Source organism: Rhinolophus hipposideros (assembly GCF_964194185.1).
Source record: "Rhinolophus hipposideros genome assembly, chromosome: 22".
NCBI classification, from domain to species: domain Eukaryota; kingdom Metazoa; phylum Chordata; class Mammalia; order Chiroptera; family Rhinolophidae; genus Rhinolophus; species Rhinolophus hipposideros.
In genome coordinates, this window is record NC_138068.1 from 40,486,563 (window position 1) to 40,514,113 (window position 27,551).

A 27,551-nucleotide genomic window follows, 5' to 3' on the forward strand; every position below is an offset into this window, starting at 1 on the left:
TTGGACTCAAATTCTCGTGTGAGTGAATCTTAGCTTCCATGTTATGAACCGAGAGGTCAAGTTTTCATAATCACATTTGTAAACTTTCCAGGATAGGTACTGGCTACCATTTTGGATAAATATTTAGGCTTTGGTTTATAAAAGAGCTTTTGAACAAGGTAAAAATGCAAATTATTTTTTGTTAGATGCCAGGATAAACTTTATTTTGCTATAAAGTATAACGAAAACAAAAGAAACATATGGCACATAAATGCTGTGTTTCTACTTTATTAAATCATCACAGTCACTCAGAATTAAAGAGCAAAAGAGGGTAAACTGGAGAGTCAAGTGGCCGTCATCTGTGGAGCTGTGTGCTTTCCTGGGAGTGGCATGTCGTTGCTGAGCGTGTCCTGGCACAACACACATGCCTGCAAAGGTGAGTTATACATAAAGGTCGGTGCCACCTAGGCTTCAGCCCAGATGTGGAACATTAGGAAAATTAAGTAAAAGGTAGCAAAATAAAAATCAAATGACACACTATAATTTACCATATTTGTCAAATTTTTACCTTATTTACATGTACTAGATGTTGTAGACCTGAAAAGATTCACTTAATGTGTATGTCATACGTCGATATTGAGTGCAACTAAAACAATGGTTGTTTATGTTGAAATTCCCTTCAGATGCGAACATTCGCCTTCAATAGACATAAGGGTAGCAAAGTTACATGTAAGACATCACAGTAAGTTTTAAAGGAGCCCTCAAACCTCCAGATGATACAAATGTAATAGCGAATGAAGCGCAGGTGGTCGCACCTGAGGACGGTCAGGAAGCCATGATTTACACTGTGGATCCACATGATCTTGTTTGTAAGGCTAAGAGTCCAATCAGTCAGCTCCTCTCACAACATCAAGGATTACTTCCTTGTAGCTCTTAGTAGCTGCAGTTTTAACTGCATGAAGACACTGCGACAGTCACCCAAGCTAAATTTACTCACTTCTACTTAAGGTTTTACTATTTTTTTTAAAGTCATTATTTTATGGCATTACTATTTTTTTTAAGTACAAAAACCTACTCAGTAAGACTACAGGACATCAGCGTGCAGAGAAGTGAGGAAACTGGTTCGGTCCTGCCTGGAAGCCAGCAAGTCTTTTTGGGCCAATTAGGGCCACTTTTGTTAACAGATGGCTAACCTAATGTGACGAGTCAGCACTGTGACTCAAGTGGGTCTCCACCGGATGAGTGACCCTCTGCAATTTTGCTGAAAGGCATTTATTACAAAATCACAATATTTGCTTTTCTACGTGGAAAAGAAAAAAAAGACTATCATTTCAATTTTCTACCCCAAATAACAGAAGCGATTCAAGTCCATGTGATTGCAAGCCAACCTGTTCACCAGACTCCTGTTGCCTCATTCCAAATTTCCAAACCAAAGCTGATACTGAGAATAGTGGTTTCAGAAAGAGCTCCAATCACAAACTTGCTGGCTATACTCCGGGGGTCACAGAGTTGTTTAAATCATTGGGGATGACAGGAAGGTCTAGTTATTTGCCAACAGAATCTCCCAGTGCAGGGGCAGGAAGACTGGTTCCTGGAGGTAAAATGGAATCATGGACAGAAGTCCAGGTGAGTTCAAAACGACTTCCAAGTCCTGACACTTCTAGAAATCCAAGTTCTACACCGGGGGTTTCTGGAGTCTAAAGATGAAACGTTCTCCTAGAAGCTACTTCCAGTCAGAGCCTCCATGGGACTCAGGAGCCTAGGAACACACAATGCCTTTCCCTGCAGGAATGAGGTCTGGGGACTTTGTAAATATGAAACAAAGCAACTCAGCACCAGTCTTGAGTCTGAGTGACGGGGCCAAACCATGCTGACTAGAAAGCCTAAGTCATTAAAAAGGTGTGTGTGGAGGATGGGAAAACAAGACTCCTGACATTTGCTGATAGAACAGAAAATGGTATGACTTCCAGTCACCCTTTATATTACCATTTAAGCTCCAATGAGTGAACAAATCCCCATTTACAGAACAGCCCCAAATGACTAAGGCCATATCTTCTAATTTGGAACGTCCCTCATCTCTTACATGCAGATTGTGCTCAAGCTGCTTCTGTCTAGTGGGCCTGGGCCCCACCTGCAATCTCTTATAAAGCAAAATAACAAAATCTCTCTAGAATTAGAAGGTCCATTCTTCTAATAGGAACGACTTTCTCAATTCTTTCTCACTTGTCTCAAAAGGGAGTCTGGTTCCTGGGTTTGCCAGTTTCTCCTCAAAGGTCAGGTACCAGACAAACCTTCTTGATGGCTGACAGAAAGAACTGACTGGTCAGTGAAAACGATCACTCTGATGGGTGAGTGGGTGCAGAAGGCTCACTGGAAAGGTGACCAAAGCAGGCTGAGGGTAACACAAGTAGGTGAGAGCGGAGGGTGGGCTAACCTTTCTCACAGCTGGGGCCTCAGCTAGCAGCATCCCCCCTCCCCCCATGGTTCTGAGTCAGAAGCTTATTGTGGACCTGTGTGTGTGACATGACCTATTTATAAGACAAAGACTGCAATGGGTGATGAGGCAAAGCTCCAGATCTGAGACAGGCTGAGGGCCTAAGTGAGAAGCGGGGTCTTCTCCGTTGATTGATTTCTCTGTCTCTGACACCCACAGAACTCTAGCAAGGGTGCTGGGCAAGTGCTAGCAGAAGGTGGAGTTTTTTGTTCCCCTCCACTTTTTAAACAGGCTCATCATGCCTCCCACAGAGCCAAATGAGAGAAAAGTACAATCAAATCCTTGCTTGGAATGTGTTACCCTAAAGCTCTGTGCAATAGGAAATATTTCTAAGGTCCCTGCTATGGTCCTCTCTGGACAGTGGGCAGGAGAGCACAGCTGCAGATGGACACAGATGGACATTGCATTGCAGGAATGCCCGTCTCAGCCCAGCACCTGAGCTGGCACGTGCCTTTGTGTTGATGCGGCTCTTGGAAGCTTCCTTACCTACACAGCTTTCACAGGGACAGGACCTTGCATTTCTAGAAACATCTGACTGTTCTGTGATAGAAGCATCATTGTTATGAACTGAAGGGCCTCCAGGATGATCAGGAAAACTTCTCCCTACATAGTGGGCATCAGGCACGAGGTGGAAAAACACTCAGCAACCGAGGTAAAACTTCTCTCGGGCAAAAGACCCTAGGGAAAGCCAATTTCCATGATGATGAAATTTTTGAGGAAACCATAAATCCTAACATAAGAATGAGTAAAATCAATGCAGAGAAAATTCTTCAAATAATTTGACAGTTGTTTTGCTGGCCCCTCTGTGAAACATGCTTGGGTTTGTCAATGAGAGGAAACAATTTGGGATACAGAAACCAGCTACTCTGCGTCCCCTCCCTGAAAGCCCATAATCTCTGGCTGTCTCTGCCTAGAGCAGCCACACCAATGCCCACGTGAGAGTGGGTTTGTCTCTGGTCGTTGACATTTTCTTTTCTTCTTATGTAGCCCAAGGTTTGTGAGGTTTCAGAGCAAGACGATACCACTTAGTTTGAAAGTCCAATTCGCAACATTCTGGTGGGATTTGTCTTTATTTCAGAAGTCTGTTAACTGGAAGGCTTGCTGAGGGCAATAACAGAGCAGCAATGTTTCCGAAGTCTCTGGGTTTGGAGGTTTGGGGTGTTGGGTGTGGGGGAGTCTCAACCATCTCCTCTTGCCAAAAGGCACCATGAGGTAGGCACTCAGGCTGGTGGCCAGGACCCTGCAAAGGAAGCAGAGAGAGGCTGAGTCATGGCGCCAAGAGCTGCCCTCCTGAGCACCGGTATAGGGAGGGTTTGTGGCACTCAGAAGAAATGGAACCACATTCCTGGGAGGGAGGAACACATGACCTCCATGTGCTGTGAGAGTGGGCATGTTTGCTGAATGAATCAACAAATGCATGTCTTTTCTCCCATAAAAGAAACTATGAATCTTTTTGAAATTAACTTGTGGCCAATCCACAAGTAAAGAATGAAGAGAAAGGTATCTGATTACAGTAAAGGGAGGAGAAGTCAAGGAATCAGCATTGTCCAGAGTCAATGAAAAAGCAAGGAAAACTTTGTGGCAGCTTTGTGGCTCCGTCAGCGTTATTATTTACACGTATTTACATATTAGTATTTTACCTCAGTTACAACTCGATTATTCCCCAAAGGGTCTGAGACTCGAGGTCAGGACTGAATTGCTTGTCTGCATGAGTCCAGACAAGCACACTGTTATTTAGCACGGGAGGGACAAGGAATAAACGTAAAGCCTGCGTGGCAGCATGGCTCCTTCCCCAGGGCTGTGGGAGCGTGCTCGGGGGAACACAGGAAGGAATGCCTGTGCAATACCCAGTCACTGTTGCTGGAGGTGTCTGGCTTCCCCTGGGCAGTTATGCGAACGGGAGGATCATTTCATCACCCTTCTCCCCCTCGGAATCTATTTTTAAATCCTATTGTATTACGTCCCAGGCTTCCGGAACAAACCTCAAAGGCAGGTTTTCTACACTCCTCCTAACATGCTTTACTTCCAGGGGTTTGGCCTTTGAAATTAATTTCCGTAAGTTACCTTATTCACAGACAGCATCTTTTTTCATTTTCTGATCTTACCTTATCGTTTCTAGGAAGAGCCTCTCAAATCAATACTTGCACACATGCATGGACCTAAGGAGACAACCTGCCCAGTGTCCTGAGGTTTAGCTCTTTACGATTCCCTCACAGGGGCTTTCTCCCATCTTCTGCTCCCAGTGGGGCTGGGCACAGAGAGGAAACGTCTTGGGCCTCTCTCCTACTTTCATCTTAAAAAACAGGCTGCTTTTGACAAAGGCAGCACAGCTATGCTGTCATCCACGACAGAGTTGGCATTGGTAACAGGCATCTCTCTGTCCCCTTGTAGCCAGTGGTGGGTACTAGCATTTAATCCAGCGGGGGACGGGGGTGGGGGGAACACAAACCCAATTTAATCCCAGGTAATACTCCATTTTGAAAATACCTTCACTTCAAATTGCCTAAGATCACATTATCAACTAGGAACCCACCTACGATTGTAATCAGATCAAGTGGGAGAAGCAAGCAAAAAAAAAAAGTGATGCTCAAAGATAGGATATTAAGTAAAGGGAAAGTATTTAACCCCTCCACACCCAGCCAGGGACAAGGTGGGACACAGGGGAGGGCGCACTTCCCCTTCCTGCAGCTGTGTGGGGCAGCAGGTAGACAGAATGATGCCAACTCTGATGAGCTGCATGCAGCTCTGTGGCACAGCGGCCTCTGTGTGTCTGAAAGCAATGGCCCCAACAACCGGGGGCAAAGGGCAGGACACCCTCAAGCCGGAGCCTGTACTGCAGTGCTCCTGCATTCCTCTAGTCTCCCACTTTCCACGGGCACGTGTCAGCCTGTGATGGCTCCTGCCATGCCCACCGCACCCTGTGATTGATGGGGAGGCAGCCGCTGCGGAACGAGCAGGCAGGCCACAAAGGAGACAATGCCACGTGCTTGGCCTCTTCCTCCTGCTGGAGGCCGGGGACCGGTTCAAGGGACCCTTGAGCCCCTCTTCTCCACTTTTGTGGCAGGAGCAGGAAGACACGCATGGATACAGCAGCCCCAGCAAATCAAGACTTTTGCATGAAGTCTCCACTGCTGGAGTGGATGGTACTGCACTGCTCTGAGCAGACTGATGTGCGCACCCAGGCTTCGGGCTCTTATTGCCTGTGGGAACTGCCACGAGTGAGCCCAGTTTGGAACAGGTATGGAACTGGCCAAAGCTTTAGCTGAGGGGAAAAGAAAGAACAACTGGGTTAGAGAGGCAGCTCACTGTGCTAATGGCTGCTCGTTTGGCCTGCAGGTATAAGCCCATGCCTGGTGGAGGACGGTGCTGCTTTGGATAAACCAAAATATCTAGACCCGAACATTCCCCTTCCACATTTACTGAGATGGTGACTGGTGTCTGTGCCATGAATTCCATTGTGGGTGATACTGTTAATAAGTGACAGCTTGCTCACTAACGTTCTCCATATCGTCATCATCATCTTCATCAGCAATCACCCTGGCTCCCTTCTACCGGTGAGCCCACGAGTCGGCACAGCCCAGGCCACCACCAGGAGAGTTTTCGGCCAGCACTGAAACCATGGATGGGGCTGCTGTCCATCAATGCACACAGGGAAGGGCCTGGATCCCAGACCAGGGCAGAAAGCAGAGGCTCACAGAAAGCAGAGGGTCTCTGCCATGGCTGGCCTGCCCGCTGGGTCCTAAACCTCGAGGCCCTCAGGTTCTCTGCCCTCTCTGCTCCCCACGCTTTTGTGTGCTCTTCCTCTCCAGCTGTTCCATTCAGCAGCCCCCTGGACAACCCACCCTTCTTGCATGGAGGCCTGGAGGCCCCCATTAAGGCAAGCAGTCAAAGGCCAGCCCAGCACGTGCCACGTCTTATAGGCTCCTCTCGAGATCTTGCTCCTCCTGTCTTAGGCAACAAAAAAGGGGGCGGCTCTGGGCCCACTGGCTCCTCGCAGCCCTGAACACAAAAGGGCGAGCTACAAAGACATTTTCCGGGATGGCAGGTGTTGGTGTCGGATTCCGACCAGAATGTATGGGGCAGAAGAAAAGCAGAGCTGGGTTTCCCCAGGGCAGCGCAGACATGCAGGGGCACGAGTGCGGGCAGGGCCCCTCCGGAGGGGAGGTGGGAGCAGCAGGAACTCTGAGAGTGTATTTCAGCAAGGTGTTAGCTGTGGAAGGAGGTCTGTTAGTGAATTTGCACACCGTCCCCACGGGCGGGGTTGGGCAAATCCGCTGAAGTGTCAGTCTTACCTTGCTCAAATATTGCAATGCCACCTTTACGTATTTTAATCTGAAGGAAAAGAACATAAGAGCAAATGAATACAGCCCAGCACACCCACAGCCCAACTTGATAGTGAACACAGTGCTAATAATACATTTATTCCTGAGCCGCCTGAGTGTTGTCGAAGTCTTAGAGATCATTATGAACTGAAAATTCACTTAAAATTCGACATGGCAGGGCAGAATTCTAGTTGCTGTCATATTTATAAATGTGGAATGAAGGAGTCATTAGCATTCCTAGGATGTATAAAGCAGTTGCTATTGGGAGCCCTACAGACACTGGGCAGCACTGATCACTGTATCCTTTTTCTTGCTGCCCAATATTTCCTGACTAATTTGCTCTAAAATATAGTCAAAGATAAGAGTTTTCAAGATAAGTATTCGGAATTCAATGGATGACCTGAAAAAATAATACCCTCTAAGTGTGCAAGTTTACATGTCTTTAAGTTTCATTTTACATGTTTCTGAGTTGTACACAGTGTGTTAATTCAGTACTAGTGTCACCTGTGATGTGACAGTCCCCAGGGAGGAGGCACATGGCATGCTGTGCAGAGGGTGACTCGGGAAGGGGACTCTGTAGGGTTGAAATGGGACCACATGTTTTCCCTCACTCACAGGCAGCAGGATCTTAGCTGTCACACTGAACCCAAGAGAGGGTTCCCTGGGCTTTTCTGTACTTCGTGACAGGTTTTCTCCGTCACCTCATCCTATCTCCTATGTGGATTTTCTGTATCAAATGCAGGCTCTTTCTGCATCCAGCAAACGCTCCTCACCCCAAACTCCTACAACGCTCCTGAATTCAGCATCACTGGACCACTATCAAATTTGGACAAAGGACCTTTATCAGTGACACAGACTGTTATCTGCATGGCCACAGTTGTAAACTGTGTCTTCTGACCCCGTCTGCCACGTGTGGCACAGTGACCAGGGCCAGTCTCTAAGATGGTGGTTCACAATGCTCTCGGAAGGACCACTGACATACTTTTCGGTGGGGTTCTCTGAAGAAATGTGCACATTTACGAAGCCGTATTTTCTAATGTATTGATGAAATTTCACTGCCCCCGCCACAAAATCATTTGGGGCTGAGGATTTCAGCATAAATAAGTGGTCATGGATGATCCAGTAGCATTCTCTGTCTTACTTGTTTTCCAGCCACTGTTAACTGCCTCATCTCACCACACTGATTGAGCTCCAGGGGCACGAGAAATTCCTGGGCAGTGTTGATTGCGGGTAACAGACTAGAATGTTTTCCATGGGTCCTCTGGATAATGTCATTATCTAGATTTCCTGTTTCCCCCCAATGCACTGTGCTATGGGGTCCATTTCCTCTAATGGAAGATGCACAATAGAACCTGTCTTCATGGGTCTTCCTTAAGTTGAGGCGGTTCACCTTTTCAAGGCACCATGCCACGGACCCTCTCCAGTGTGAGCAAAGGGGGGTCTTCATGAAGGGGATTCTTGGCCACTATCCCCTGCAGCCCCCTCAGCCCTGGTTATGCTGCACATACAAGCACCCGATTGGGAAAAACCAAGAAAACAGATGGCGCAGCTAACAATGGAGGCTTGTTTGTAATTGCTGATGAGGACTGGTTTGTGCTTCTCCCCAGTACGTCCCCAGATGCAGCCTAGTGTGGTGTGCTGGACCAAACAGAATGTCTCACTAACTGCCAATCCATGGTAAGTTAAGGAGATGCAAAGACAGAGGCAGTTGGGGGCTACCTTAATTATTCCATGGGGCTCAAATGTCACTTGCCCTTGACACACAGGCAGTGCTACCATAGGGCGAGGGCTTGTACTTGGAACAGAGGAGTCGGCTGTCAGCTTCCTGATACATCCCTGGGGAGAAGTGTGAGGTACCGCTGACCTGGGCAGGCTCAGAAGACACCAGAAGAGAGCACTGTGCTTGGATATGAGGGACGAAAAGAGAATAGTGTGATGCTTGGGGGAGTGGATGCGAGACACAAAGCATAATTGCATAATTATTTCATCCTTTTATCACTGGACATCTGATATGTGCCAGCTACTGTTCTAGGCTCCGGCTTATAGCAGAGAAGAAAGCAGATGAAGCCCCTGCCTCTGGGGGCTTTGGTGAAGGAGTTACGGCATGCATTCTAATGGGCAATGTCACCCTTTGTGGGGCAAAAGTATCTTACTCTTTATGTGCATAAAGCCCAGAAATAAATATGGTAAATAAATAAACAGTATTTCCGTGGTGTTTTGATGAAGGGGACAAATTAGGAAATAAAAATGTCTCAGAAGCCTCCATGGTGGGGCAATATGAAAAAAAAGATTGAGAGACACCAGATTATAGAATTAATACGTGTCTTAAATTCAAAGATTTTCTTACAGGCAGTGGTGCCGGGAATCGGGAGTTGGCACTGCTCACATCTAAGAGCAGATGAGCGAGACCTCTCTGGGGAGGGTCCTGCCAGTATAGTTCAGATGCCAGCAGGCTACTCGAGAACTCACACACAGAGCGGGAGCCTGCAGAATCCAGAGGTCACTTTTAGAGAAAGATGTCTTACTTTTTTGGGCTCGTAAAACTTCTCTGATACTCTGGATGTCAACAAGGATTTTTAAAAAAACGCAGGAAACAATAGTCTTGGTTGTAGATTTGTTGTGTTCCATATAGCTCTGCCTAGTGGAGGGTTTTCAAGAGCTGCTGGGACTTTTTGTCGCACATTTTCTCTGGCTGTCTTCATTGGGATAGCAAAACAAAAAGGATTTGAACTGAGCTTCTTATCTCTGAGGAAAGGCTGCCATCCAGTACTGCCACCTGGGATAACGCGGGGCAGGGTCAGACAAGAAAAGTGGCTGCCTCTCCCTGGGTTCTTGTTACTGAACAGTCAGTGTGGAAAATGATTAACTGGTTCAAGATAATTAGGGAAGGGAATGATTTTTGAGAGCTGGCATCAATGAGGGAAACAGTGGACCAGGATCCCAGCTTCAGGCAGTGCTAAATATCGTCCCAGCAGGAAGGCAGGCAGAGCAGGAGATCAGAGAGCTGCTGGAGCTATTCAGCCCCCGTGGAATGGCTCTGAGGAAGGGAACAGGTGCAGCCATGGATGGGGTAAGCCTACACACTCAACTCAACACTGGCAACCCAAGGGCACTGGGAATTGCCAGCCTAATTAACATTTCCAAATGGCCCAAGGATGGCTTCCAGTATTTCCAACCCAGCAGCAGTGGCTGTGTTCGGGCCCTGGCCCTGGCTCTGGGCTTGGCTTCCTCTTTTCGGTCATTGGTCTTGCCTATCAACTTTGGCTCTGAAGCAGAAAGCTAGGATAGCTGGCCCAAAAGGCGGCAGGCACAGAGAGTGTGTGTTGTGCCTGCACGTGCACAAGTACCTACGTGAGGACCAAGCAAGCGGGTGGAACATTCATGAAAAAACTTTCCTGACATTCTTCTCTTCCCCTTCCACAACTGTAATGGATTCTTATACATATAAGACTACATTTAAGTAAATTATAAATTTAAAATCATATCTTGGTGTCAACTTTCTCGTCAGGCCGTCTTGGAAAAAGGGGTTTTCAGACACTCTCACTATCTCACAGAACGTGAACACCGAGAACTCATTATATCTTAGCCATAGTGGGGTCTGTTCATTTCACCAGATTGAATTCACACCTCAAAATGGAAAAAGACTACAGAAATGTTTATAGCAGCAATATTCATAATAGCTAAAAAAATGAAAACAGACCCCATGTCCATCAACTGATGAAGGAACAACCAAAACGTGGTCTACCCTTACAATGGACTATTATTTGGCAATAAAAAGAAGCGAAACACCGATTTAGGCTATAACATGGCTGAAACTTGAGAACACCCTAAGTGAACGAAGCCAATCACCAAGGACCGCACACTGTACGATTCCATTCTGGACACGTAATGTCCAGAATAGGCAGATCCATAGAGACAGAAAGTAGACTAGTGGTTGCTTAGGGCTGGGGGTGGGGTAGAAGGAATGGGAATTGACTACTAGTGGGTTTATGTTTTTGTTTTTTAGGAGGGATAAAAATGTTCTAAAATTAATTTGTGGTGATGGTTGCACAACCTCGTGAATATACTTAAAACACTGAATTGTATACTTTAAATGGAAAAATTGTATGGTATGTGAGTTATATCTCAATAATGCTATTTTTAAAATGGGAAAAAAGGAACAGAAGATGGTCTGGGAAGCTACTACTACTTTTCCAAAAGTGACACAACAGAAGTGGCTCCGAGTTCTAGGGGAAAATAAAATCCCCCAGAGCACTCAGGGAGGCAGGGGGATGGGGCAGCTATGAAGTTTAGCCAAAGCCCCCCCAGTGTTGCACTACAAACATAACCATACTCAAAGCAAAGAAAATGGGGCCACCCCTCAGGCGACATATTACCCTTCCCTTCAAGGTCATCTCTCGGGTTTATTCTATTCATCTGTCTTATAAAAATTCAGGGGTGGCCTTGGGCAGTGAGGTGGAATAACAGTGTGATTTTCCCCAGGACACACTGGGATTTTGTGTGCAGTGCAGGAGTACATTTTAAATTCCTAAATAATCAATTGCTCAACAAGATGTAGCAGTTACGTTTGCAGTGATTTGTGGGAGGACATGAGTTCTATGTATTAGTCTGAAGTGTCTGAGGAAACATTAAAGAAGTAGTGGAACTGTCTGGTACTTTCACTGACAAAAGCTGTCCTGTTGTCTTCAGACATTCAGGAAGCCATTTTGGTCCATGATGAAGATATTTTCTATGTGTGAATTCTTCCTGTGGTGCTCCATTTGCATTCCAAAGTAGGAAATACTTTGGTTAACTTTCAGTCAAGTTTTTCAGTTACCTGTGCCAAAGTGGGTGTGCATTTGCCATATATCCTATAAAATAGTCCTTTCTGCCTTTGGGGAGGAACATTTGCCTTTGCCCAAAAGGGCTCCTCCTGTCCTCCCCATTGTTCTGTGAGTATGTTCCCCACAAGCAGCGGTCCTTTCAGGTTGAGGGGCAATGAGTCTTGTTTGGGAGCAGAAACTTAAGCACTTGAGCCCTGGCCCTGATATGACCAGCCACCTGACAATGAAAAAAACCCAACCCTCCTCAGTGCAAAACCGCCACAGATAAATCTTGCTCTACTGAGGGCAGATTGTGGGGAGAGAGTGCAGTTAAGTTACAAATCTCTACACACATGTAAAGAGCTACTGCTGGTCATAGATTGTTCTGAGACCATTTTTATAAGTGAAACAATGCCAAGGAAACTCACCCCCATATCCTAGCGCTTCTGGATAATTAAAAGTCATCTTAAGTCTCTTCAAACAATGTTCTGTGTACCAGAGATAGTTATTTACCATGATTCTTCATGCCAGCTCATGGGATCAAGACCAAGTTCTGCTGTGAGTCTGGAGGGCTACAGGCGATGGGGGATATGTGACTGACCTTCTCCTTTAAACCTTCTTCCTTCCACCATGCAAACCTTCCTCTACAAAGAGCTGGTGTCACTGTGCTCCCTTCACCTGTGCAGTCCAGGTCAGGGCTGCACTGTGCCACTGGGGTAAAGGGGGCATCACTGGGCCTCTCTAGTGGTCCCATAGAGAATGTTCAGGGAGAGCATCTCTAGAATTGCCACAAAGTCCATTCATGACTCAAACATGTCTGCTGTGTGCCAGGTGATAGAATACATGGGGGAACGGAATATTCTCTAACTAGTCTTCCTCCCACCCCCACCCCTCGCCACCATGGTATATCCTTCCCACAGAAGCCACCGTGATCTTTTTAAATAAGAATCATATCACTCTACTGCTTAATACCTTCCAAAGCTGACCATTTCACTAGATTAACAGCCAAGGTCAACCCCTCAGCCCACAAGGCCACTCTAACCTTCCTCCGCACCTTGCTCACTCTGCCTTACCCATGCTAGGCTCCTCATTGCTCCTGGAAAGCTCCTACCTCAGGGCCTTTGCGCTTGCTGCTCCCTCTGCCTGAAATGCCCCCTACCCCAGTTCTAAATGGCTTACTCCTTCACCTCCTCCAAGTTTTTTCTTCAAATGTCTTCTCGGTGAGGTCTTCCCTGATCCTTTATTTAAAGGGGACTCCACCCCCCATCCCAGTGTTCTCTTTCTCAGTAGCACTACTCGTCCTCCTTCCCTGCTACCTTTTTCTTCTTAGTACCTCTCAACATTCCATGTATCTACAGAATGAATGTCTGAAAACCCCGACCCTCATGGGGTTTACCTGAAGATCCGAGGAGTGCAGCCGTAGTTCCTACTTAAGTTGTAGCAAAGGTATGTGTGTCCCAGGACCCAAGTTGGACATGAGTTTTAATACCGTGTTTCCCCCAAAAGAAGACCTATCCGGACAATCAGCTCTAATGCGTCTTTTGGAGCAAAAATTAATATAAGACTCGGTCTTATTTTACTAGAATGTAAGACCGAGTCTTATCTAACATAAGACCGGGTCTTATACTAACTTTTGCTCCAAAAGACACATTAGAGCTGATGGTCTGGCTAGGTCTTATTTTTCAGGGAAACACGGCATCTAAATATTGCCTCTGGCAGTCACCTTTAAGTACTTGGGATAGAGGGCAGAGTCACCCTCATAGCCCATGGAGTCCCATTTCTGGCTTCTTCCTTTCTTCTCTGTATTGATTCCTTTCTTTTGGGACTCTTGCCTCTGATACTCTTGAATCAGCTAACATTCCCTGGTCAGACCCTGGCCTCAGAGAGCACACACCCAGATGTCACAGAAGACTCCAGCGTTAACCGGAGTCAGGCTATTTCTCTAGCTACTTCTTGGAGCCCTAGGCATGTAGCTAGGGAGCAGGGTTTCCCTAACTACCACACATGGGCTTTGGGACGCATGCCGGCCGCAGGGTCTGCCCAAACATACTTAAGCAGCGAATGCAAAGCAGGCTGTGCCTCTCGGTTCTGCTTGAGATTAGGGCTGGAGGAGTGGAACCTCCCAGTGAGTCCTGGAAGATACTCAGTGGCTTTCCTCACCATCAGGCAATCTCACAGATCTGGCCACGTGGCGCACGAAGAGAGATGCTGGGTGACCCTGGTTCCCCAAGGTAATGGCTGAGCACTATGGGCAGGTGAGAAGGACCTGGCATGGGGTGGAGGTAGATGGAATGTGTCCTCATGCATCTAAGATTTTACTCTCACATTCTTGAAGTGGTCAAAAACTAGGGTTCTGCCTATTTTTTCTCGGCAGTCTTTACAGTGATGCTACTAGGTTTCTTATGGGCTTAGAAATGAATTTTGGCCCTGTAAATGCTGTAAATATTTTAGGTATTATTATTTTTTACATAGTTGACTGGAATGTTTCCTATTCTTTAAGGGATTTTTTCAGCCTATTGAGGGATTTAAGGGCTAATGGAAAAAAAGGAACCAGCTTTTCTCTTTATTATGCTGCTCAGAGGTTTATTTCTTGGTTATCATCAACTATCCTTCTGGAAAAGAAGAGTATAAAATATTCTTTCTTTTTACTGTCAGCAGACTTAAATGTTAGTAAAAGAGGCTCCATTTGGCCTCTGCTTTGATTTGGTTGTCGCTAAATAGAAAATCAAGCAAAAGTCATTGGGTGTTCTAGGAATCCACCCTAAATGGCTAAGGTTGTACATGTTCCATGTACTAGAATCAGAAGAGCACAAGGGACACAGCCATGGTTTACAAGGTGTGTGAATTTGGGGTGTCAGAAGCTCCAGGCTCTTCTGAAACAAATACTCAAGGTTATTTCAAATAAGCTTTAATTATGAGTCATTTCCAAAAATTGTCTCAGAAAAATTTTTGGTACTTGTCGGCCATCTCTTGGCAACTGCTGAAGTGTCCCCGGAGCCGGAGCCATAATTAGCAGTTAGGCAGGGAGGAAGAAGCCACTTGCACTTAAAACCGTGCAAGTACTGAAAAACCAGAACCAACCTAATGCAGCATTTCACAGAAAAACCAGCATCTTCACGTTCTTGCAAAGGAACAAATTAAATGTAATGTCAACACTTTAGAATGAATAATCTGGGGTCTCTTCTTTTCTGGGAACCTGTGAACACTCCCAAGCTCTGCACCCGCACCAAGGCAGGAGTGTCCCCACCCTGGCACTGAAAGGAGTCCTTTCTTCCTCTCTGCTCGTCCTACATTTATTAGCCTTTATCTTATTCTTCTTGTTCAGGGACTTCCAATTCTCAGACGTTTCAATTCTTAGCCAATGTGAGAAAGTTAAAAACTGACTGACAAGATGCTTAGCAGAATATCTAACAGGTACCAGGCAAGTTTTCATTCTCTCCCAGGCTCACAAGGCAGATGGCATGGCCCATCTCAGGGAAATCTCAACCCAACTGCAAACCATCGGCTGACTGTATTTTTTTTTCTTTTGGACTATGTCTTTTGACATTTAGTTACAGTTTGGGGCTAACTAATCTGAGCTTATTAATAATTAGCCAGTTTTGGTGGTTCATGAGTATCTATCTGCATTTCTCTAATAAGACTTCAAGACGAAAAGGGGAGGAAAAACACAGTGCAAGGTCTCCAGAGCTCTTTATGTTCCCTTCAAATGCCCAGCACAGTCCTACTTGGTGGCAGCTGCCAAGGAAAAGGAGGAGAGGGTAGGAAAGGGGACTGAGGGAAGGACTAATTCAGAAATGGTGACATTTGACAAGGAGCACCATAGTTTTCTAGCAGATCCCATGGAACAAATGTTTGCCTCATCTCTTTCCTCCCTCTTTCAGAGATGACAATGAGGAGAGTAAAAGTTGTAAGAGGAAAAGGGGTGCATAAGCACGAGGCATAATGTGGTGTTAAACAGAACAATTGAGAATTCTCTTTAAAACCTTCAATAACATTTATGAAAACATCCTGAATCAAGTGTCAGTTATTCAAACTGCGTTATCCAGTCTGCATTAACCAGGCTTCCCCTGTGTTTTCCCACACCGGTTTTGGCCATATTGCTTATCACTGGCCCACTTTCACTAAGAGACCAGGAAGGGAGGAGGAGAGGTGGCTCACAGTTACAGGCGTTCGTTCTGCAGCTCACATCAGGTCCAACACATATCTGTGATCTGGAGACACACCTGTACCTCTTACAGCCACAGGCTGACTCCTTTCTGTCTGCATTTCCATTTTACTCCTGTTGCATACTCGTATGTTATAAGAAATTATATGCATCATTCTCTAAAGAACTTACAGCCAATTATAGATAGAAGAAACACAGACGCACAAGACAAAGACTTACATATGCTAAGAAAAATCAAGATGTAAGTCACGACAAATGAGATGGCACTAGCATGAGGACCCAAACATTACAGAGATGCCATTATTTAAGATAGTGGTTTTCAGTCCTGCTTGCATATTAAAATGCCCTCAGGAGTTTTAAAAAGAAAGTCCCAAGGGCCAGACCACAGCCCAGGCCAGGAAATCCACATGTCTGGTGGAGGCATGCAGCGTCCAGATTCCTAATGGCTTCGCAGGAGACTCAGTGTACAGCTGGAGTCAGCACCAAACTGTTTATCAATGGAATTAATGGGTGGTTTAAAAATTCCTATGGATGCTTTATTGTATTTTCAAGAAGAAAACATTTTAAGTTTTTTTAAAAATGTCACATGCACAGGGGGTCAGAACTGAGCCAGTCATGTGGGAAGGAAGACTTGGGACAGGGCGGGGAGGGATTACCGGGGTAGAAGGAACACGCACGGGGGCAGTTGTTCGTAGGGCATGTGGCTGTCTTGCTCAGCTACAGACAAACTGAAGATGCAGAGTGGGATAGCCCTGAGTTCCTGAAGAAGCAGTGCCACAAGAGAACTTGTATTTAAGGGTAACTTCTGGATTATCTGAATGGAGTTCTGAGCTTTAGTCCCGGTCTTTAACTGATTTTAATAAGAAGCCAGCAGTCGTGACTCTGATTTATGGGACTGTCCCACTGGGTGGGCATTGGACCATCATTTTCATAGGTCATGGCCCTGGCTTGCACCTCCCTTTCTAGGAGATAGGCTGCTGGGCAGACGGGGTGAATTCCAGGATGAGAGGGGGAATGAGGAAGCACATGTTCATCATGGAAAACAGAGGGAAGACAGGTGGAAAGAGGTAGAGGGTGGCACAGGCTGAGTGAAGAAAAAGGCGGGCAGGCAGGACAGGTGAGAATGAGAGCACAGCTAATATCGGCTGAGGGCTCTCTACATGCCAGGCATTGTTCTCATGTCTTCACACAGACGAACCTGTTGAATTCTTGGGAATGCCCTTTGAGGAAGGTACCCTTGTTAGACCTATTTTACAGAATTGGACTCTGAGCTGCAAAGGGATGGGTAACTTGGCTGAGGCCATGTGCTGGAGCATGGGAGATGCCAGCTATCTGGCTGCAGAGCCGAACCTTCTCATCAGAACATGTTCTCCCTCTGTGAAGCCATCAGGGTGGCTGGGGAGGCCGGTTCTCGGTGGAAGGTTCTGGCCAGTGTTGAGCAAGGGAGGACAGGAAAATAGTGGAATCTGAGTAAGACTGGAGTGACTGTCTGTGAGGAAGAAGAGCAAGGGAAGGCAAGCCTGTGCTTAAGTAGCGAGTAAGGCAAGTGCGCAAACCCTTGCAAAGGGTTACGAAGGATCAAAGGCTTGCTGATGGGTATTGCCATCTGCCTTTACCCAGGGTTCAGCAGTGGTGTGTGGACACATGGGCTCTGGGCCCAGGTCCTCGCTGTGTTCTTAGCACCCCAGAACATTAGAAACCCCTCCAGGCCATGGAATGGCCTTCCTGAATGTGGGAGCCTGAGCTGGCAGAGGCACATGGAAGCCTGTAATGCACGTCTGTGGACTCAATGGGGCTGCATACATTCTGGGCTTCGGTCTCCTCTTTTGCTCACTGTGGGTGGTTAGGAAAGGAAATAAGAGGACTCCTTAAAGGGTTTTACAGTCACATGTACTAGGTGACCCTACAGACTATCATAATCACAAGTGTGTGTGCTGGTACATGAATTTATAAACTGTCACTTTGATAGGAATAACCAGTAACCACAACCTCACACATTAAGTTCTGGTAATCTGGTTTCCGCTGGCTGTGTTTCCTGCAATGTTACTGTCTTTCTCAAACTTCATTTTTATCTCATGAAGACTTACTGAAGAACAAGGAGGAAGAAAAATGCTTTCTTGAGCAGGCTCTGTTTGAAAAAGCTTTGAGACAGTATGTGCTTTTCTTCTTTCAGAGAGGCTACATGGTTTGCTCAGATTGAAGAACTCTTGTCATTGACTGGTTAGGAATTTTGTGAGCAATGTCACTCGTAACCAGTGTTTGGTGACAGCTTACCAAGTAGAGGAAATTGGTAACCATGTGTCTCTTGGACGGTGTCACTAACATCTGCATTGACTCTACTTTGGGAAGAAAAGAGAGTGTGTCTCAAGGGGTGAAGGCTGCGTTGGCCCTGCTGCCAATTTGCCCACGATCTTTGTTGTCCCTTCATGGCTTGATGTGAAGGGGTTAGACTTGATATCTCCTGAAGTCCCTTCTGGCCCTATTTTCTATGATATTCTTTACTGGTTTTAGCAAATTTATGAAGAAAGTGAATATATAAAAAGTGCCATCAATCAAAACCTTATTAAGATCACTTTAACTAGGATTGAGGAAGAGAGAGAGAAGTTGAGAGGGAGGGAGGGAAAGGGAGGAGGAAAGGGAGAGGAAGAAGAATGGAGAAGGAAAGAGAAAGAGACGGGGAGAGAGGGAGGTAGAAAAGGTGGGAGGAAGAGGGAGAAGAGAGAAGGGGAAGAGAGATGGAGAGAGGCGGGGCGGGGGGGTGGGTAGAGAATGAACAGGAATCTGTCACATGACTACCCTCAGTGAATAGGGAAAATCTTTTATCTTTTTGGGGAGTTAGAGTTAGGTTTTATCTTGTACTGTTTCTGGGGATCAATGTGATTGCTAACTGCTTAGCGAAATGTCCATGTTGGGATCTGCATGCAAAATGACCAGCCTGAAACCTCCTGGCACATGTAACCACTGTGTATGGTTCAGAGGTCTTAGCAAGTGAAAGCTGGGTGTGGCTTTACTTCTCTAGGCAAAGGCTGATGAGTTATAAAAGTATATTACATTGCATCTATAGACCAGATTCAGTTTGGGACCAATGTGTAACACATCTGTAGTCTTATAAGGTCACTAGAAAGACCCTGTGACACCAGACAGAGTCTTCTGATAGTTTCTGTGAACTTAATATGATTTTGTTGTAGGAAAAAAATTACAGAAGTCTTTTTTTAGGTAGGTGAGCGTAATCAACGTTTCCAAGAGGACACCTGTGCAATTCCTGAGTATGAAAAATGAAAATTTGAAGCTTTGTACAAAAGCAGCAGTGGCAGCACCATCCTGAGACCAGCTCTGACTAATCTGGTTAAACTCCAAATATGACCTACATTAAAAGTAGCAGAATCTGATGGCGCTTAGTAAGGAATTTTCTCCCACGTGTTCTAAATCCTGGAGCCTTTACAATCTAGTCTATCATGAGGGAGGAAGTGTTTCTGACCATATCTTGGAGAAATCACATGTGTTTATGTAGGGCTAACGAATAAACAAAGATTTGTGCTCCCTCTGCTGGCTCCCTATAGCAATATTAAAGCAGACAGGAACACAAACAGGGCTGGCATCTTCAGCAAATACAGGTAATTCTTGTTATGTGGAGAAGAACCACTCATTTAACTTGGTCTTAGACATTCTTTGAGAAAAATCCACCCTTATCAACTTCTGACTAAGATATTTGGAAATTCTTAAAATTAGATATTAAGTTAGACATACCTATAGTCCTCAACTATCAAACTGCTAGCTGTGACTGTAATAATGATTGGGGATCATTCATCAACAGACACAAGTGGATTCCTCCTAGATTTGAATGTCCAGACACAATTTTTAAAGCAGTTCTGGAAAAAAAACCCTCAAGTCCATGCTAAAGTTTCTTTTTTCTCCTTTTGCTTTGTAAGAATAGCTTTCAAAAAGTAAAATTCACACTATTTATATCCTTTCCGATAATGTCAAACATTAGACTTGATTTTCCAGATCATTAGCATGCAGGAGAATGACCTCATGGTGAACAGATGCACTTGGCTGTGAGCTGCAGTGATTACATCAGTCCCTCCCAGCAGTTGAGGGTGCCCACTCCAGTTAACCCCTGAGAGTCCTCCCTACTAGCCCCCTTCCTTGGAAACATGCTTGAAAATACAAACTTAGTCCCTTACCACAATGTGTGTTCTGTGTGTGAGTTAAATAAATAAATAAATATATATATATATATATATATATATATATATATATATATATATATATTTAACTCTCACACACACACACAAAATATATACATATGGACACACACACACATACACACACATGTGTGTGTTAAGTGCAGACAATATTTTAACACTGGCTATCATTTAGAAACTGCTGATCAATAAGGAAGAAATCAAAAGGAATGCAAATTACAGAGCTAGGTAAAAAAAGGCAGCTCAAATACCTATAATACAGTGGGCATTATCAAAACTAGTAACGGGAAGAATAGATATGAGGTAGGTGGTGTTTAAAAATAAAATTTTCGGACTGCGAAAACAGGTGTTTTGAAAAAACCTCTTTTACAAAAGCTGAGCAGCCACCTACGAGCCTAACCACGAATGACCCTACATCTCATATGTGGATGACAGTGAACCATGAGTAGAGGCACACTTAGTGGCTGTGACCCTCCACGGCTGCCTTGGGTGATGAGCAACTGCACCGGGGCAAGGACAGTTTGAAGAGAGGGTGTTTCTTAACACTGGTCTCTGTGGGCACTGGCTACTCCCACTTAGCACATCTTTTCCTTACAGCTCGGACTTAAAGGCTGATATTAGAGTTCTTCCCTCTAGAAATGGGGGCTGCTTGCTGCTACAAAGCCAGTGTGGAATGAATACAGTGTTCAGGTTACTCTCCCTCTGTGTTAACAACAAAGCTCCTAGTTGCAAGGATACAAAGAGAACCTGGGAGCCCCTAATTCCTCAGATTGTGCATATGCATGTGAGCAGGAGCCCAAGGCCTGGCTTTGATGGCACTGCTGTCCGGGATGGTCTGATTGGGTCCTAAGTACACTGTGGGAGCTTAAGCCGCGCAGGGTCAATTTTTCCAGTTGGCTTGTCACTTGGAAGAGCAGACTTTACCTCAATTTCTTAGTTTAAGCTGGCTGGTTCATCTGGGTTTGACTGTACTTATCCCAAGAAAATAAAGAACAGTGTGAATAAGTGAAAAATAAAGAACAGTGTAAAAGTGGTAACAGACAGGGGGTAAGGATTCCTCAAAAGCAGAACTAGCACGCACATGAGAAGAGGATGTGGTTCTGAAAATGCCTCTATGTGGTATGAAAATACTCTGCCCTCACTGCACTGCCCCCAAATTTCAGTTCGAATCAAGTTCATTTCTAGTTCCTTCCTAATCACTGTTGTGGGCAGATAGGCAAACAGAGAACATTATACCTAGACTTAAAATAGCATTCAGGGACTAGAGTGATATCCGTATGAAACTTTTTATCACTTAACACCAAATACCCTAAAGCCAGAACATTATGAAATGTGATGTTGATGTTAATCATTTGAAAAGAGGAAAACCCAGCATTTATCTTGATATCCCCCCACCTTGGTTTCACGTTCCTTCAGTACAGGTTCCAGTGCTCACCTTGTGAGCTGTCAGAACCTTTATCTGTAAAGTGATTCTGGCAAATGCAGTGTTCTTGGAGAAGCCTGTCAGCAGTCGTCCCAAATGGCAGGTCGGAAAAAACCCAAATTATTCCTATAGTCTCACTTAAGATGTACCTACACACTGACTAATTTGAATTGGTTTAAATATTTATAAACCTTTGGAAAAAATCAAGTGAATTTATATAGAGGCTAAAACATACCTAAAATACAAAGTTCATTAAGATTTGTTTCAATATTAGTTTCTTTTAATTTTAAGAAAAAAGCTTTCTCAAGAATTAAAAAAAAAAAAACCACAAAAAGCATAGCATTTAAATATTAAGTCCCAAAACATCATGAGGATGGAAAAAGCAGAATGATTTTTTTAAAAATTAGTTTTGCTATGGATCCTTCATATTTTTTCATGTAAAAATTAGAAACAATTTTAAACCTCTCATTAGACTAGGTATGAAATCTTCATTTCCCTCGAAACTGATTTTTTTTGGGGGGAGGGATTTAGATAGAATGTTGGCAGAGTGTATAAAAGAATTCGATTCACAGCTGTTCTACTTTTTTAATGTAAGAAACATTAATCAAAGCTTTAAGTTATAAGCTTTTCTCATGTTGTTTAGTATTCCAGTTCAACAAAGATCAATAGAGGCCATTCCTGTGTTTCTTGACGCCTCACCAGGAAGCAGAGGCGGGATTATGTAAATCACCCGCCTGCACCTCGGCCAGCTTGCTTATCTCCCAGGCCTTCTGCCTGCGGCTCCTGGCTCCCAGCACAAGTGCAAGTCTCTCCCTCTTATCTCCCAACAAAGCTGGGAGAGGCAAGGATTGAAGCCAACGATGTTAAACAATGATGCATGGCTGATTTTGTTTGTAAGTGATTTATTTCAATGAATTTATTTTTTTTCACTTTGTGTGTAAGATATTTGTTAACAAGTCAGAATAGGAGAAGTAAGGCGGTTGTTCAGAGAGAACTGACACAGGTTAGAAATCTATTAAACACTCTAACAGTTGTGTCTACACCAATGGAAGAGGAAGGAAGGCCCTCACTGAGAATTTCAACATGAATGGACTAAATATCCCCTGTACTCTCTGAAAGGCAATTAATCTGTAATTACATACAAAAATTTACAAGAAATTCTATTCTTAAAAAAAAAACAAAAAACCACAGAATCATATAATCAGTTTAAGTTGCAGTACACGTTTTTTTTTTTTTTCCAAATTAGAAATATAAAAAGAGTAAAACCAAAAAACAAGAACATTCACAGAAATTTTCCATTGGCTCAATAAATGAAATGATCGTAAGCCAGTTTCTAAACAGGTTCCACACCAGGTGCTGCTCCAGTCGGCGGCTGGTTCATGTGACACAGGCCACTCCAGAGAAAAAGCTTGCACACTGCACTGTTGTAATGATGAACCAGGGGACACTGTCCTTCCATTTCTCCTGCATTAATCCCTGACCCGAGTATCTCGGCAGCATAATCCCCATTTAGCATTAGTAGCAACGGCTTCGACTGTGAGGAACTCTTTTTTGATAAGTAAGCACTGATTCGGGCATCGCTTTTAAACAACATATTCCCAGCTCAGCAAGAAACCCACACTCCTGAATGAACCAGAGCACATTACTGAGAAAAAGTTCATTAATCTTGCTAGATTTGGAGGTTAACAGGATAGCTGAAGAAAAGAACTGAGTGAACAGCTCGGATACAAAACAAATTAAAATGAATGTCATCATTCCTTTTGATATTCATTAGTTGATTCAGAGGGAGAATGCTCTTCTTAAATTTGCAAGCATTTATCTGTGAAAAACAGGTGTACATCTGCTGTTCAAGTGTGTCTTAAGCGCGTGAGGAAAGAATAATGTAGACACTCACCCATTCCACTGACGGAGTAGCTGGGAGAGGGAGAAAAGACTTGGGCTGCGAAATCCTCAAATGTCATTACTTCGCGGTGGTTCTGAATTATTGCTTCCAGATACAGAGCTCGCTCTTCGTAGCTGCAGTAATCGGTTAAGGAAACAAGTGTGTGTGCAGAATGATGCACAAAACAAAGACACAGTTCACTTTGCTTTAAATACAGTTATGCAACTTTTACGCTGTGTGAGGCAAAAGTACCTTGCAAGTTTGTTAACATCTTGTCAGGTAATTAAATATTAGTCCTAATTAATGATGAAATTCTGATTTTGAGATCTAAGTTTCTCTTAGATTTTAACGGCATCCAACACTAGTATCACTAAAAATTATACACACCAATAGGTACAGAATCACATGAAAAGATCATTAAGATTGAGTCAAACAAACAAAAACAGAGACATTGATTATGACAGCATCTCTTCTCACTGACAACCGTGGGACAACACTGGATCTTCCCTTCCTAGTTCAGTTGATAAAATGTTCTTAGCCTACTGACAAAATGATTCACTACTTCAAGCAAGACTTAGTGATAAGATGGTGCACACATCTAAAAAAAATACGCAAATGCATGTCACTGGGAAGAGCGAAGGCCAGGAGGTATGCTCTGAAGGGGCACCCGAGCCGAAAGCCAAGATAGGCTATGAACATGAGAAATAAGAACTAGTAAGTGGGAGAATCTAGGAGAGAGTGCATAAGGCAATGAGGGAAAAAAAGAGAGTATTGCTTTTAATTAAAATTGCAGTTTGGAACACACGCATTCAAATGTGTAATCAAAAACCAGTCACCAATAAAACTTACAAGCGTAACACGCTGAAGCAACTTTCCAGCTGTCTTAATAGGACCCCTGCGTGTGGCAGCCTTTCACAGGGCAGAAAGCAAATCTTCCCCTTTTGTGTGGCTTCTGTTTCCTCAGAAGGTGAATCATGCACTTCCAATAACAGGATAACGTCAGAACAATTTGACAGGATGGAGGCACCACGCGTACGACTTTATGAATTAACACTTGGGGAAGTCGGCATGATGTCTCATTTTCCTCTTCCTCCTTATCAATACCAAAGTTAAAAGATGTGTTTTAGTCGTTTTGATAATCATGCTAATTCTCCAGGAACATAGGGAATGTGGATCACCATCAGTCTATTATCTATAGTGCCAGGAGAACAAAAGTAATTCTAGTATTTTTGCTATATTTTAAAACTATCTTTTCAAAATGGCCTCTTTAAAAATATAAGTTGGTGACAATTATGTCCTTCCAATTAGCTTTCAATAGAGAATATGTTTTAAAATAAGAAAGTATTTTTCTGTTTTCTTTTGGAAAGGTATGCACCCTGACTGCTCAATGCAGGCTCTTCCTCCTCCTTCTCCTTCAATTATATTTGGAGGAAGATTTTCACACTATGAGACCAAAGGCATCCTAGGACTGTGCTGTCCAATACAGCAGCCATGAGTCACATGTGGCTATCTAAATTTATATTTAAACTAATTAAAATAAAAAAATAGAAATACAATTCCTCTGTCCCACAAGCTATATTTCAAGTGCCTCAGAGCCACATGTGGCTAGGGGTTACCGTCCTGGATTGCATGGATAGAACATGCCCATCGTCATGGAAAGTGCTACTGGGCAGTGCTATTCCAGAAATCCTCTTTAGGCTTGCTCGATGTAACTTTAAAACAAGCAAATGAGTTTCAAGATTTCAAAAGTGGCCCCTCTGTTGATTTATGATCTTTTATATAGATGGTCATAACAGTTCAAGGCCTGGGTAGCATGAGCCTGAACTGGCTTCTCGACTTTGGGCTAAGCTCCTGGTGACTCGCCTTAACTAAGGAACAGGCTGCCAAACTTCCTCAGCAAGAGGCATCCGCTCAGGCCCAATTCTAGAGGGACCCACTAATGTCATTCACGTCTCATTATGAACACACTTATTCTGCGCAGCACTTGGCTGTTGCCACGGCCCTCCACGCACGGCCCCAGCAAGCCGCAGGGCCGGGGAACAGCAGGACGTTAGGCCTGAGTGGCCGTCTGGCGAACAGGCACTCTGACACTAAGCTGGCACGTGCTGGCCCAGCAGGGGCCGAGTGAGCCGTGACAAATTACTCACAGAGCTAAGCTAAACTTATGGCTGACAACCACCTGAGCCTTTGGACAGCCGCGGCCCGTTGTCAACGCTCAATTCATGGCACCCCTTCTCAGTCCGCTGGCTGCTTGTGGGGGCTTGGGGTAGAGCAGGCACATCCCTCTAAAGAACCGTCATGCTCTGTCTAGAATCGTCCTGCTGTTTCCTGAAAGGCCCCACTGAGTTCAACACATCCTCACACAGTGCTTGGGACAACGGTGAACAAAACAGAAATGTGAATGCATTTTGCTAAATATGCTATCTGGAAGAGTGGCTGCTATGTTAACCAAGCTCACAGTCAAACCTACAAAGGGATGTTGTGTTTAAAACCATGTAAATTGACCCCAGACAGCAGTCTGTCATCCTCATCCGGCATGACACTATGCGATTGTCATAAGCTTGTCCTTGTCAAGGCTGAGAGATCTGGACTCCTAAGAGCAAATCCAGCATGAGAGTTCCTGGGGGGCAATAACCAAGTTGCGAGACTCTCTGATTCAATGAATATTTATGGTCTGATTCCTAAATTAAGGCACTAAAGGAGACAGAGCATAAAAAGGTGCTTCTAGAACTGGATAACTAGAAGATGCTTACTTCATCGAAAGTTCCTGATCTCACCATTTATTCTCCCACTGTCACACGCAGCACATACTCCCCGACCCCCAGGCAGGTCCTATGCTGCTGTTGGAGCATTAACAGCACTAAACTGGCTGTTGTCATCTAGACAAACATCCATTAGGGACTGGGGTGAGACCAGGAGATCATCAAATGCATTTTCACTCACGGCCCAAGCCAGGACACATAAACACCATGACAAAAAGAAAACAAACATCACCCCAATTCTGGCAGAGTTTACAAACAGCCAAGGAGCTCATGCATGGGTGCCAAAAATCATTTCTTTTACAAGCTTAAAAAACCGAAGATCTGGGATCTTAACTGAATTTATTAGTAGAACCACTAGCAAAGGCAATCAGGAGCAGTATCATCTGACATTTTCTTACCTAACATCCTTAGGGCTTCAATGCCGGTTGCTTTCTACTAAAAAAAAAAAAGGCATTTATAATTTAGATATCAAAAGGCTTATATGGATCTTATCATGCGTAAGACATGTTAAGATGTGAACTGAATGCTGAAATAATGCTGGGCAGTGACCTTTGACTGAAAGCAGGTGGCTAAAGAGTCACCTGGTCACAAATCCAATTCTCATTTCAATACTAACCATTGGTCTTTTATTCTCTTAAAAAGATCACTAACAAATGTGAAACTTAAATTCTGCTCAATCTCATTAAAAACCACACATATTAAAGTACTTTTTTAAAGAGTACGTTTCCCCTTAATTATTCAATTCAGAGAACATTTTGCAAAGATCCTTACTCAAATAAGTTAGCATTCCCAGGTTTGGACTATGATGTGGACACATCTTTTTGGGGCCACCATTTAGCCCACTGTGCATCTTGAGGACACTGTATGAGTCAGGTTCATCCTTACACCACTCATACTCTGTTAACTTATTGAATGGATACATTAATGCCTAGGATTTGTGCCCACTGCTCTGGGCTACGATACTGCTGGATATATTCTAGGCAAAGGGAGCATGTAAGGAGAGGTTAGATAGTTTTCAATTTGAAGTAAAATTCTGCAGAAATAAAAACAAAGAAATTACACAAAACTTCTAGAAGAAAGTATGGGGCACAATCTTTATGACTTTGGGATGTGGAATGATTCATTAAACAAAAAACAAAAACACTGAAACATAAGGGAGAAGACTGGTACATCTGGGCACATTCAAATTAAGAACTACTGTTCACCACAATACCATGAAGAAAGTAAAGCTACAGGCACAAAGTGGGAGAAGGCATCTACAACACATAACTGACGAAGCTAGTGTCCGGCATATATAAAGAACCCCTATAAATCAAAAGAATCCAAATGACCTAGTAGAAAAATGGACAAGACATAAGCATTTCCAGAAGATAAACTATGAATGGACATTAAGATACTCAAGATCATTAATAATCAGGGATTATTAGAGCCACAGTGAGATCCCATTTTATATATACCAGATAGGCAAAACAAAAACTTTAATATTGCCAAATGTCAGAGAGGACATGGGCATATGA

The 27,551-nt window shown here is 44.2% G+C and overlaps 1 protein-coding gene across 11 annotated transcripts in view; it reads right to left on the reverse strand.

The window, feature by feature from the left end:
• Positions 1-251: 251 nt before the first annotated feature.
• The window catches only part of RALGAPA2 (Ral GTPase activating protein catalytic subunit alpha 2), a gene marked incomplete at its 3' end in the record, with an annotated part of 326,498 nt that continues 299,198 nt past the window's right edge, over positions 252-27,551 (reverse strand). For 5 of the 11 annotated variants that reach the window (XR_013992302.1, XM_081034222.1, XM_081034221.1 and 2 more), the window contains 3 exons: positions 23,285-23,406; positions 6,766-6,805; positions 252-3,713 (listed from right to left, as the gene is read on the reverse strand). Coding sequence is in view for 10 of the 11 variants with exons in the window: in XM_081034222.1 (XP_080890348.1) it covers positions 6,801-6,805; positions 23,285-23,406 (127 nt within the window). Of the gene's footprint in view, positions 3,714-6,765; positions 6,806-22,589; positions 23,210-23,237; positions 23,407-27,551 lie in introns of those variants that run through there. The other 6 variants (XM_081034220.1, XM_081034210.1, XM_081034223.1 and 3 more) reach the window with 3 other exon arrangements.